Below are 13,441 nucleotides of genomic sequence, written 5' to 3' on the forward strand. Positions count from 1 at the left end.
CCACCCAAATTGAATTGAACGATGAGTTATCGATTCTGTTGAGATTATAGACTGCATTCTATAGGCCTAGGCCAGAAATCAGATACGTTATTAGTGATACATACAGTATATACAAACGTCGACTGTGAAAGCAGTCTGGTGCGAGGTGACTCCAATTCCTGAAACTACCCGGCTGTGGGGGTTAAAGCGGCGACGTTATGATTGACTACCCTGTTTTCGTACCCTCCCTCTCCTGCAACCTTCCCTCAACCCGCGCGCAGTTTGCTTCCCAGCGTCTGTAGCAGCTTGTCGGCACCGCGCGCTTTCATTACTCCCACTTCCCACTTTCTCTCTTCTTTTGCCTCCGTATCCTGATAGATTGAGGATTCATTTTCTGCAATCCTTAATTAACAATGAACGCCCATTTTTTCTTCTTTTTTTCAATTTTGTCGGGTGAGTAGCGTACAGTTTAACTTGATATGAGCCATCTACTTGTTGCTTTCATGCTGTATTCAATTAATATCATACTGTATTCAATTCAAGTAATATCAGATACCGAACATAATGCTGGCCAATAATGACAATGATAAAACGGAATATTCTTGCATGGATATCCTATACTTGGAACGCCTAGAAAGCCCACAATTAATATAAATAACATTTTATATTTTAGTTATTGGCTTATTGTTTTTTTTTATTTAGTTTTTACATTTGTTTCTCGTGGATGTCATTAAGAAGTAGACCATTTAAATATCTAATTTGTGTGGTTTCCTCATGCTTTTAGTGAACCTCAAAATCTGGAGAACTGATGTTTCGTTCTTTATAGGCTATAGCCTAATACTTTCAGCAAAGACGGCAATGTTATAAAGCATTCCCAGATATTTGTCGCACCTATTTTTTATTTTAAACGGTATTTAAACGGTATTCATTGTATATGAACCGTTAATAAATGGTTGTACATTTATTTAGTTTATTGAAAAGCAAAGCATGTTGCTGACATTTGATGTCATTCTTCGGTCACTCAAATGTGTGATTTCTTTGATTCCAAGGTAGCCTACTGTCTGAGTCAATTGTATTAGGCTACTGTATGACATCTGAACTTCAAAGAAAATAATGCCAATCTCCCTGCTTGGCAATCTAAGCGCGGAAAAAACAGTCTAACTGAAACGAATAAACTAACCTACCTGTTGAATTGACTCAGGGACGAATATATAGTATATAGTTAGAAAATAGGGACAATTGAGGGAGTGTCATTGGCTAAGGAGAACACCAAATAAGTCCAAAAGATTTATTCACTCAGGATCAGTCTACTCTACAACAAGAATACGGAAAAATGGACTTGTCCACTCCATCACCATAGGCTACAACAGGTGCTTTACCTTGAAGTTTAACTGATGTTGTCTGTGTCTGACCCTCCATCCCCACCTCTCTTATTCAGGAGGCTCCTGCTCTGAGGCAGAACACAGGTTGTTCTCAGTGATATTCTCCAGCTACAATCAGTACATCCGCCCAGTGGAGAATGTGTCTGACCCAGTTATCGTGCAGTTTGAGGTGTCCATGTCCCAGCTGGTCAAAGTGGTGAGTGTGTGTGTGAGCTTGTGTGAGCATGTGTGTGTGTGCATGTGAGAGAGAGCGAGAGGGAGAGAGAGAGACAGAGAGAGATAGAGAGAGAGAGAGAGAGAGAGGGAGAGAGAGACAGAGAGACACAGACAGAGAGACAGAGAGAGAGAGAGAATGTGTGTGTCCGTGTGTGTCCGTGTGTGTGTGAGAGAGAGAGAGAGAGAGAGAGAGAGAGAGAGAGACAGAGAGAGAGAGACAGAGATAGTTAGAGAATGTGTGTGTCCGTGTGTGTGTGTGAGAGAGAGAGAGAGAGAGAGAGAGAGAGAGAGAGAGAGAGAGAGAGAGACAGAGATAGTTAGAGAATGTGTGTGTCCGTGTGTGTGTGTGAGAGAGAGAGAGAGAGAGAGAGAGAGAGAGAGAGAGAGAGAGAGAGGGATGGCGACTGCGTCCTCAGTGCCTCTGCTGTGCTGCTATGCTGTATGTCTCCCTGGTGTTTGAGAGTTCCACTCTCAGACAGTGGAGCGTATATCACACAGTACAGACTTTGAGAGGCCAGGCTCTGACAGGGAGAAACAAATCATTCCATAAATAACGTATTGAGCACAGAGCCTCTGTGCATTCTCTTAAATGAATATGCATTGATTCTGGGCGATGAAAGCCAATGTTGAGAACAGCTGTGTGTGGGTGGATGGATGGGTCTCAACTTAACTATATGTGTATGGTCTCATATGACACACCAAAGTGAAGAGTGGCATGTTCCGGGTTCTATCCAGGACACCTGAGATGTGCCCTGCTGTAAATGAGACTCTCTGGGGCTAGTGGGGGATATCAGCCTGAGCCTGGACCCAACAGAGCTTGTCAGATTGAACGGTTGAGTGGGTGTCTGATTGGTCAAGAGAAGATGGGAAATGTCAGCTCTCTGATTCCCTCACTCCTCCCATCTCTGAGCCCCTTTCGCTCAATCACTGCCACTTCCCATGAGTGCCCTTGATTTTAATGCCTGGTTTTGGCCGGGGGCTCGCTGTGAGGAGATTTGACGAGGAGAGCGGCAGCTGTTTCGCCAGCCTCAAACTGTCCCAGAGTGGATGACTTTAATTACACTTAAAAGGGGAGGGAAGAAGGGCGTCACTCACAAATGAACAGATGTATTATTATACCACAATACTGCCTGGCCCCTTATGTAACAGGGATCTTAATGTGCTGGGTATTGCCACATAAATCCCTCAGGAACTTACTCCCTGTGTATACTTTATAACATAGATGAACAACACATTTGGGCCACTTTGTGCTACATCAGGCCTTATACAACTAGCAGTGGAATAACCTGTGTGATTAGTGTAACAGATAGAAGCTAGGTACATTCAGTTAAGGACCACTTATCCATGTCTTGTCATGATCAGTGTTTATTATGGTTCCACATTTTGAGCAGGTTCTTGTTAAATGTTGAATAAAACACGGCCACCAGGAGTCTATTCCATTTCAGTAAATATCCTCTGTAGAGCTTTCTTTTGTAGGAACTGGGCTCCAATCCAGAACCTCTCTTTTCTGAACATGACACAGAGATAGAAGAGCTTCCTGTTTTGATGGATGACCATTATTTCCTCCCCACGCCTCACACTCTTCCAACCCCTCTACAACTGGGATACTTCAGCCTGCTTATAGCTGGACTATTAGCTTATTTAAAACGCCCATTCTTCCAGGTGGCTCAGACATAATCTCTCATTTAAATAATGGTTCCTCAGTCTGCCTGGAGGGACATACAGGGCTGACCTAGTTCTGCAACCTCAGAACCACCTGTACTGTATCGACCTGCAGCAGTCTTCCTCATCTTAGAGCCAACACCTGGCGTGTCTCCTGGGAGCTCATCAGGACACATGAATTGTTAATGTTATGAGCTGGGTTCTGTCTGTCTGTTGGTATTTTGGTTTGTCTGTCTGTCGCTGTCTGTCTGGCTGTCTGGTAAAATCTCTATTGTTTTTGTTCGCCTCCTATCCTCCATCCACAAAGGTAATTGAGGAGCGGAGGTGAGGAGAGGAAACTTGGTTGTATGAAACTTGGTTGCTTGTATGAAATGAGACTCTCCTTCTCCACTCAGGAAAATTATGTTTACAGGGGTGGAATCCATAAATAAGTGCCAAAAATGAATTAAGCTAGCTGTAGAAAACATTTTATAGATAAGAATTTAAGTAGCGTATCATTTTTAAACGTGTCCATACTTTTCTCCTTGTAAAAAACAACAGCTGATTCAAAGGGTGTGTCACAGATTCTAAAACACTTCCACTCTAGCCACCAAAAGGATACTTATGAGTATCCTCGGTGAGAGGAGGATATCGAGGAGTGGAGGACACTTCTCCGTTCGCCTACTAACGAATTGACACTCTCCTCGACCACTCAACCATTTATCGGTTTCTGGGTCATGGAGGAGAGGAGGACAGAGGAGTCGAGGAAAGGACAGACTTTTGACAAATTGAGAAGCTCCCTCTCTCTCCTTCTTTCTCTATTTCTTTCTTTTTCCATACTCCCCTCTTCCCTTCCACCTGAGCTGAGACAGTGTCAGGCCCTAACTAGCACATTGTGAGTGACAGCCTGCAGACAAGGGCCTAGAGGCTGAAGCTGTCATATAGTGGGCTGGAGGACCCATGTGTTCCTCTCAGTGTAGTGTCCCCTCCCTGTGTAACTCCAGCCAGGGATAGACCCAGGACAGAACGCTCTGTTCACCCTGCCATCCTGTATGGAAGATGATTGCTCCTGACAGCGTGCCCCTTTTCTAACTCTGAAATATTCCTACAGTTCATGAACCCCCGCATTTAGCCTCTGGTCAACTTGTCCTTCTGAGAGTAAATTCTTCTTTTCTGTTTCTCAGGATGAAGTTAACCAGATTATGGAGACAAACCTGTGGCTGAGACATGTAAGTATAATCTTCATCCATCTCCTACTGTATGTGTATATGAATTACTGTTTAAACAAATCACTCCACTACATCTACTTGACCTACTGGGCTCCTGAGTGGCGCAGCGGTCTAAGGCACTGCATCCCAGTGCTAGAGGTGTTACTACAGACCCTGGTTCAATCACAGGCTGTATCACAACCGGCTGTGTTTGGGAGTCCCATAGGGTGGCACACAATTGGCCCAGTGTCATCCGGGTTAGGGTTTGGCCGAGGTAGGCCGTCATTGTAAATAAGAATTTGTTCTTAACTGGCTTGCCTAGTTAAACTATCATACATGATTCCTGGAGGCCAGAATGATATCTTACATTATTCATCAGGAAAATGCTTTTAACACTCCGGATATTAACCTTCTGACACAGATTTATGAGCCATAGATTTACCCTGCTTTGACTGGGTTACATTTCTATCCAGAGATGATATGCAGAGATGATATGCCATGACTGGGCTACATTTCTATCCAGAGATGATATGCAGAGATGATATGCAGAGATGATATGGCATGACTGGGTTACATTTCTATCCAGAGATGATATGCAGAGATGATTTGCAGAGATGATATGCCATGACTGGGTTACATTTCTATCCAGAGATAATATGCCATGACTGGGTTACATTTCTATCCAGAGATAATATGTCATGACTGGGTTACATTTCTATCCAGAGATAATATGCCATGACTGGGTTACATTTCTATCCAGAGATAATATGTCATGACTGGGTTACATTTCTATCCAGAGATAATATGTCATGACTGGGTTACATTTCTATCCAGAGATAATATGCCATGACTGGGTTACATTTCTATCTAGAGATTATATGCCATGACTGGGTTACATTTCTATCCAGAGATAATATGCCATGACTGGGTTACATTTCTATCTAGAGATTATATGCCATGACTGGGTTACATTTCTATCCAGAGATAATATGCCATGACTGGGTTACATTTCTATCCAGAGATTATATGCCATGACTGGGTTACATTTCTATCCAGAGATAATATGCCATGATAATATGCCATGACTGACAAACCTGTGGCTGAGACATGTAAGTATAATCTTCATCCATCTCCTACTGTATGTGTATATGAATTACTGTTTAAACAAATCACTCCACTACATCTACTTGACCTACTGGGCTCCTGAGTGGCGCAGCGGTCTAAGGCACTGCATCCCAGTGCTAGAGGTGTTACTACAGACCCTGGTTCAATCACAGGCTGTATCACAACCGGCTGTGTTTGGGAGTCCCATAGGGTGGCACACAATTGGCCCAGTGTCATCCGGGTTAGGGTTTGGCCGAGGTAGGCCGTCATTGTAAATAAGAATTTGTTCTTAACTGGCTTGCCTAGTTAAACTATCATACATGATTCCTGGAGGCCAGAATGATATCTTACATTATTCATCAGGAAAATGCTTTTAACACTCCGGATATTAACCTTCTGACACAGATTTATGAGCCATAGATTTACCCTGCTTTGACTGGGTTACATTTCTATCCAGAGATGATATGCAGAGATGATATGCCATGACTGGGCTACATTTCTATCCAGAGATGATATGCAGAGATGATATGCAGAGATGATATGGCATGACTGGGTTACATTTCTATCCAGAGATGATATGCAGAGATGATTTGCAGAGATGATATGCCATGACTGGGTTACATTTCTATCCAGAGATAATATGCCATGACTGGGTTACATTTCTATCCAGAGATAATATGTCATGACTGGGTTACATTTCTATCCAGAGATAATATGCCATGACTGGGTTACATTTCTATCCAGAGATAATATGTCATGACTGGGTTACATTTCTATCCAGAGATAATATGTCATGACTGGGTTACATTTCTATCCAGAGATAATATGCCATGACTGGGTTACATTTCTATCTAGAGATTATATGCCATGACTGGGTTACATTTCTATCCAGAGATAATATGCCATGACTGGGTTACATTTCTATCTAGAGATTATATGCCATGACTGGGTTACATTTCTATCCAGAGATAATATGCCATGACTGGGTTACATTTCTATCCAGAGATTATATGCCATGACTGGGTTACATTTCTATCCAGAGATAATATGCCATGACTGGGTTACATTTCTATCCAGAGATAATATGCCATGACTGGGTTACATTTCTATCTAGAGATTATATGCCATGACTGGGTTACATTTCTATCCAGAGATAATATGCCATGACTGGGTTACATTTCTATCCAGAGATTATATGCCATGACTGGGTTACATTTCTATCTAGAGATTATATGCCATGACTGGGTTACATTTCTTTCCAGAGATAATATGCCATGACTGGGTTACATTTCTATCTAGAGATTATATGCCATGACTGGGTTACATTTCTATCTAGAGATTATATGCCATGACTGGGTTACATTTCTATCCAGAGATAATATGCCATGACTGGGTTACATTTCTATCCAGAGATAATATGCCATGACTGGGTTACATTTCTATCCAGAGATAATATGCCATGACTGGGTTACATTTCTATCCAGAGATAATATGCCATGACTGGGTTACATTTCTATCCATATGATCACATGGTGTAGGGCTACAGAGAATACAAGGGACTGTACTGTTGCATGGCTTGCTGGTTTTGTCACATGGTTGACCCCACCTGGTGCTGCTGATATTGTCATGATACACGCTGAGATGAGCTCATTCTGAGGGAAATGAAACGGAACTGGTGTCCAGATGTATAAAAATCTGAACCAAATATCCACATCGGTGCTTAACCATCATTCATCTTATACATGACCATCTGTTTGTCAACATACCAAGTATAAGGGACCGTGTGTATATGGTAACAACCCAGTCACATGTCAATACAGTCGAGCCAATCACAAGAGCGTTGTGAAGAACCACTTACAGTTTTTCTTTGCTAAAACACTATAACCCATTGGCTGAACAAAGTTGCCTGGACTCATTTAGCTAATTATGCAGTCTGTTGTCAATAACTTAAATTATTTCACGTGGTAAAACATAATTTTCAGATCTCACTTAGACTTTTCAGCAAAACTCTAAACACATTCTCATTCTCAAATCACTTTCTGCACTCTAATGCACTCTAATGTCATCCATACTGGTAAACACAAGTGGCAACAATCAAATACAAATAGAGAACATATGTCATTGATTGAATACAACCACTCAAAATTGATTTAACCTGTTTCAAATGATGCGACACAACCAATATAAGCCAGTTCAGAGAGCAAACAGGTTGTTGAAGGTGGGAAGGAGAAAGTCTGAGAATGGATACTGTAGTACAGTGCATTGTAGGCTGTATACTGTACAATGGATGAATTGTATGGCCCTGAACATTGTGCTTTCCATTTATTAACAGTACTGACTGCTCAATAGATTTTGACTGGTTGCAGGTTCATATCAAGAAAGAACAAGAATTAGAGTATCACAGACAAAGGGGTACAAGGAGGAGGAAGAACAAAAAACAAAATTGCAAAGAGCAAAGCAGAGTAGTAATTTCTGATCAATTTTGAGCTACTATGATAGAACATGTTTTCGTTCATCAAAAGACAATGGCGGAAAAATATGAATATTTTTTTAGATTAAAAATGTACTTCTCCCTGAGAATTGTATGTTTTGAACAATGTGTTTTCTATTTTTCGGTGTATTGTTTACTGACTGCTTGAGAGTGTATATCATTTTGATCACTTTGTTTATGATTTGAGAGCAGTGTTTGATTTTGAACACAGGTAAAACTGTTTTGAGGCGAATGTTTCATTTTGCAAGAGGAGTCAGAGGTTATGTAAATAGTGCTTGAAGATGAGGTTTTGTGTTTAATGTTTTCAGGAAATGAAGCAAGGTTTCAGAAATTGTGTTTTAGCAATTGAGAAAAAACTGTAATCGAAAAACGTGGCCATCCGTTAATTGAATGGTTAATTAGATGAAAGAGTTATGTCTTTCTCATGACCTAAGAGGGAGAATATATAAGTGACACAGTCCTACAACACAGAGGTTGTGTCTCCCCTGAGACTTGACCCATGACCTCCACCATTCAATTAACGGATGGCCACGTTTTTCGATTAAGTGGTTCTTCACAACCCTCTTGTGATTGGCTCGGCTGTATTGACATGTGACTGGGGTGTTACCACATACACACGGTCCCTTATACTAGGCATGTTGACAAACAGATGGTCATGTATAAGATGAATGAGGGTTAAGCACAGATGTGGATATTTGGTTCAAAAAACGTGGCCAGCCGTTAACTGTCAATGGATCAAAAATATAGAATGTATCATTTGAAATGTGTGTGGGTTTTATAAAAGAGTTTTATCTAATTATATGAGACAACCTACTACCTCTTCAGATCTGGAATGACTACAAACTGAGGTGGGATCCCAAAAACTTTGGAGGAGTGGAGTTCATTCGAGTGCCTTCTAGCAGGATATGGAAGCCAGATATCGTGCTGTACAATAAGTGAGTTAAACATGCAATTGCAATAATAATATGTACCGTGCATAACTGAGTTCAAGGATTTCTTCTTTGACATTGAAATGACTGAGTAGATGATACAAAACCAGGACATGACACTCATTTCTTATGTAAGGCCCTCATATACTGTAGATTATTTATAATGGTGTGCATGTAAAGCCTATCAGACAGTGTTATCAAATGATGGAGCCTCAGGGCTTCTATCTGATTAATTTAGCTGAGGGACAATAGTCCGTTGTTTATATTACATCCTTTATATTACAGCCAGAGGTCCACCAAGTAATCTTCAATGACTCATCCACCCTCCTCCTTCCCTGCTGTCTCTCTGTCTATCTGTCTTTCCCTCTCTCTGTCTGCCTCTCTCTTTCTCTCTCACCCCATCTCTCTCTCTCTCTCTCTCTCTCACCCCATCTCTCTCTCTCTCTCTCACCCCGTCTCTCTCTCTCTCTCTCACCCTCTCTCTCTCTCTCTCTCTCTCTCTCTCTCTCTCTCTCTCTCTCTCTCTCACCCCATCTGTCTCTCTCTCTCTCACCCCATCTCTCTCTCTCCCACCCCATCTCTCTCTCACCCCATCTCTCTCTCTCACCCCATCTCGCTCTCTCCCCATCTCTCTCTCTCTCTCTCTCTCTCTCTCTCTCTCTCTCTCACCCCATCTCTCTCTCTCTCTGTCTCCTCACCTTCCCTCTCTCTCTGTGCCACAGTGCAGTAGGAGATTTCCAGGTGGACGATAAGACCAAGGCCCTGCTTCGCTACAATGGGGATGTGACCTGGATCCCTCCGGCCATCTTCAAGAGCTCTTGCAAGATCGACGTGACCTACTTCCCCTTCGACTACCAGAACTGCACCATGAAGTTTGGCTCCTGGACGTACGACAAGGCCAAGATAGACCTAGTTCTGATTGGCTCCACCATCAACCTCCATGACTTCTGGGAGAGTGGCGAGTGGACGATCATCAACGCCCCGGGTTACAAACACGACATCAAGTACAACTGCTGTGAGGAGATCTACACAGACATCACCTACTCCCTGTACATCAGACGGCTGCCTCTCTTCTACACCATCAACATGATCATCCCCTGTCTGCTCATCTCCTTTCTCACTGTGCTGGTCTTCTACCTGCCTTCTGACTGTGGGGAGAAGATCACCCTCTGTATCTCCGTCCTCCTCTCTCTCACTGTGTTTCTCCTGGTCATTACCGAAACCATCCCGTCTACGTCGCTGGTCATCCCCCTCATCGGGGAGTACCTCCTCTTCACCATGATCTTCGTCACCCTCTCCATCGTCATCACTGTGTTCGTGCTGAACGTGCACTACCGCACGCCCAAGACCCACACCATGCCGTGCTGGGTGCGCAGCGTCTTCCTGGGGCTTCTACCCAGGGTCATGTTCATGACCCGGCCGGAGAGGGACCCTGAGAGGCTGCCTGAGCCTGGGGGGGTTGTTCAGCAGCTGATACCCCCAGCCTCGCGGTCCTGTGTGGTCCACACAACAGGAACCCTGCAGGGGCAGCAGAAGCCCCAGGCCCTGGTCTCCACCGTAGCTGCCAGTGTGCTCCCAAGCCTGGCCCAGCGACAGCGCCTCTTCATCAGCACGGAGCTCACCAACCTCAATAACCTTAGCCTTGGTGGTGGTGGTGACTCGGTCAATGCGGACTCCAGCTTCCTGTGTCGCGAGGGCCGCTGCAACTGCTGCTGGCGCCAGAGGTCCACCAAGCTGCCCACTGAGACGGGAGGAGGGAGTGGCGGGGTGGGGAGCATCGGGACCCACAGTGGAGGAGGTGCTGCTGGGATTGGGGGGGTCTGTGGAGGCGGTGGAAGCTCCTGCTCCAGCTCAGAGTCTTTGGATGGCAGGCTGGTGACCCTGTCCCCTCACTTCTCACCGGAGGTCAGGGAGGCCATGGAAAGTGTCAAGTACATCGCCGAAAACATGAGAATACAGAACGAAGCCAAGGAGGTAAGTCGAGACGTATCACATGTATATCATTCACAATAGCTAAGAAAATATTCAAGGTCTATACTGTATCTACCATTAAGTGTCTCTGACAACTGTCTTTCAGGTCCAGGACGACTGGAAGTATGTTGCCATGGTGATCGACAGGATATTCCTGTGGGTGTTCATCTTGGTGTGTATCCTGGGGACCGCTGGGCTCTTTATCCAGCCCCTCCTATTGTTCGATATGTGACCCACTCATACACACAGCAATTACACAGTGACTGAGTGTTTTAAATCATACATATACAGTCATGTTGTGGATCACCCAGTGATGCTGACCAAAGAAGCTGAGACGAACCAATACTGTGAACGGAAGGGAACCAGATTATGGAGGAAGGCAAGCTGCTGCCAGCTGGTCCATGTCACTTCTCTGTATGTAGATACGTTTCTGATTGCTAAAGTGTGGTGTAGTAGTGATCTCTTAGTTGCTAAGGACCAGACTCTGAAACCATGGCAACGTGTAACTCTGTACTGCTGCCTACCCATTCCCTTATGTTTGCTCTGTGTAAATGACTTCATCATAGTGTGACTTGATTATGACTGGCACAAAGAAACACACTATCGTCAACAAAAGGACCGTGGCTAAAGGAACATCGATTGGACCAAAGGATCCCAAACATGTACATAGCAATGACTGCTTAAAAGGGCTTTCCAGAAGTACACAAGTATCTCAAGTCAATTTCACAGCTTATTGAATTCATATCATGTTTTCAAATGTTGAACATCGCTGAGTCATTTTGACATTGTTCATTTGTGAAATATTCACGTCTTCTATAAACTTACTGTATGTTCTTATGTACAGCTATGATACACAGTATCATTCAAATCTGATTCTAATGCTCATTAAGATTTCAATGAACCACAGTGTCACATATTATAATAATCACAAACTGGTGAAAATTAAATGGCTATGATGCAGGATGGGTAACTTTATTACACCATGTGGGTAAATGTGGAAAAACTCTGAAAGCAACCTGAAATGCTTTTCATTGTGCTGTGAGGGGTGACACCATGTGGTTATTCTCTGCTACTACAAGTGACCGCAATATGATCCAGTGGTCACTACCATATGTCTGCAATCAAAGACACAAGATTTTGTGTCTTCATTTTGCGTTTTTCATTTGGTTTGGCGAAGCACTCCATTTGGACAACTTTGAAAACAGCTCTCCAAAGGCTCTTTCAACCGAAACGTCTGCCATGATCCATGGTCATTGGATGAAGTGACTTCTGAAGAGAAGTGAACACATGCTAACCTACCTTTAAACTCATTGCATTTCCAAATTGATATTTCTCTCCATATGAAAATTGAGTTTGGAGGTCCAGCTGGCAGGCAGGATGTAGATGTGATTATCAGTAGCAACAAGGCCATATAGAGGTTGGGTATAACCCTGTTACATCCTCCCTGCCTCTCTGCCTCCCAGCCTGCCTCCCATCCCTGCCTCTCTAGCTCCCTGCCTGCCTCCCTTTTCTGCCCCGGGCCCCCTTCAGCTTTATTGGATCACAATCAATATGGAGACCTGGTGATGAAATACATCATTAGTCTGGGGCCTGGGCTACGGTCTTCATCTCACCATCCTACCGCTATGCCAAAGAGCATTTCTCCTGCTTTAACTTGACACTACTTATACTCTCTGTTAATAAGGAGGATGTGGTTGAGATCTCTTATTGTGTTGTACCATCATTCAAAAAACAGTTTGGTGTACAAGAGGAGGAAATTCACAGTTAAGAGTTATATATATATCTATGGCCTGTGGTATCTATGATAGAGTGATACATTTGAAAGATGATTTTTGGGGAGCGTTTCAATGCTACATTTGGGCGGACATGGAATCTCTGGATGTTGTTTCTGTGGCTGTATGTTGTAGTCAGTAAACTGTAATCAGGTTGTCACTGTGAATCTTAACTGGATGTTAGCCAGGAAGCACAGTCACATACTGTATGTAGTACTCCATCACTTCTGATAACATTTCCCCATCTGATTGATTGAATTAAAGCTCACTCAGGGCTCATTTAAGTGAACTAGTTATCTGAGGGGGAGATCTGTAACAGACAAAGTACTAATGACTAAAGGTTGTGTGTGGGGGTGGGGGGGGGGGTTGACTGCATTTATAGAACAGAGATGGTTCCATGACCACACTCGTGTGATGAGTAATCTTGTCTGAGACCTGAAGAGTTGCATTGCATGCAGGTGACCCGCGTTCTGTCCCTGTCGGTCACACTTAAGAATTGTCCCATTGTTTTTGTCCGTATGATATCATTTCGCATCCTTTCATTTCAGAAGAAAGCATGAGAAACTTGAGAAGAGCGCAAGTTGAGATCATTGATTCCATGCACCTGTTGATCTTTTGAGTTATGCATGGTCAATGTTAAATAATACATATCATCCTCCAGGTCTGTGGTGCAAACATATCCTGTAGCTGCGACAGTCCTACAAATACAGGAAATTACATCATTCGTATTCACTATTCTCAGGCTGTC

The 13,441-nt window shown here is 43.4% G+C and overlaps 1 protein-coding gene across 1 annotated transcript; it reads left to right on the plus strand.

The window, feature by feature from the left end:
• The first annotated feature begins 368 nt into the window (after positions 1-368).
• LOC139384420 (neuronal acetylcholine receptor subunit alpha-3-like) lies at positions 369-11,153 on the plus strand. The gene is made up of 6 exons (XM_071129184.1): positions 369-432; positions 1,418-1,557; positions 4,403-4,447; positions 8,847-8,956; positions 9,673-10,924; positions 11,028-11,153. The coding sequence occupies exons 1-6, from the start codon at positions 393-395 to the stop codon at positions 11,151-11,153; spliced, it is 1,713 nt and encodes a 570-aa protein (XP_070985285.1). The 5' UTR covers positions 369-392.
• The last annotated feature ends 2,288 nt before the right edge of the window (positions 11,154-13,441 follow it).

This window comes from Oncorhynchus clarkii, chromosome 26 (genome assembly GCF_045791955.1).
Source record: "Oncorhynchus clarkii lewisi isolate Uvic-CL-2024 chromosome 26, UVic_Ocla_1.0, whole genome shotgun sequence".
NCBI lineage: Eukaryota > Metazoa > Chordata > Actinopteri > Salmoniformes > Salmonidae > Oncorhynchus > Oncorhynchus clarkii.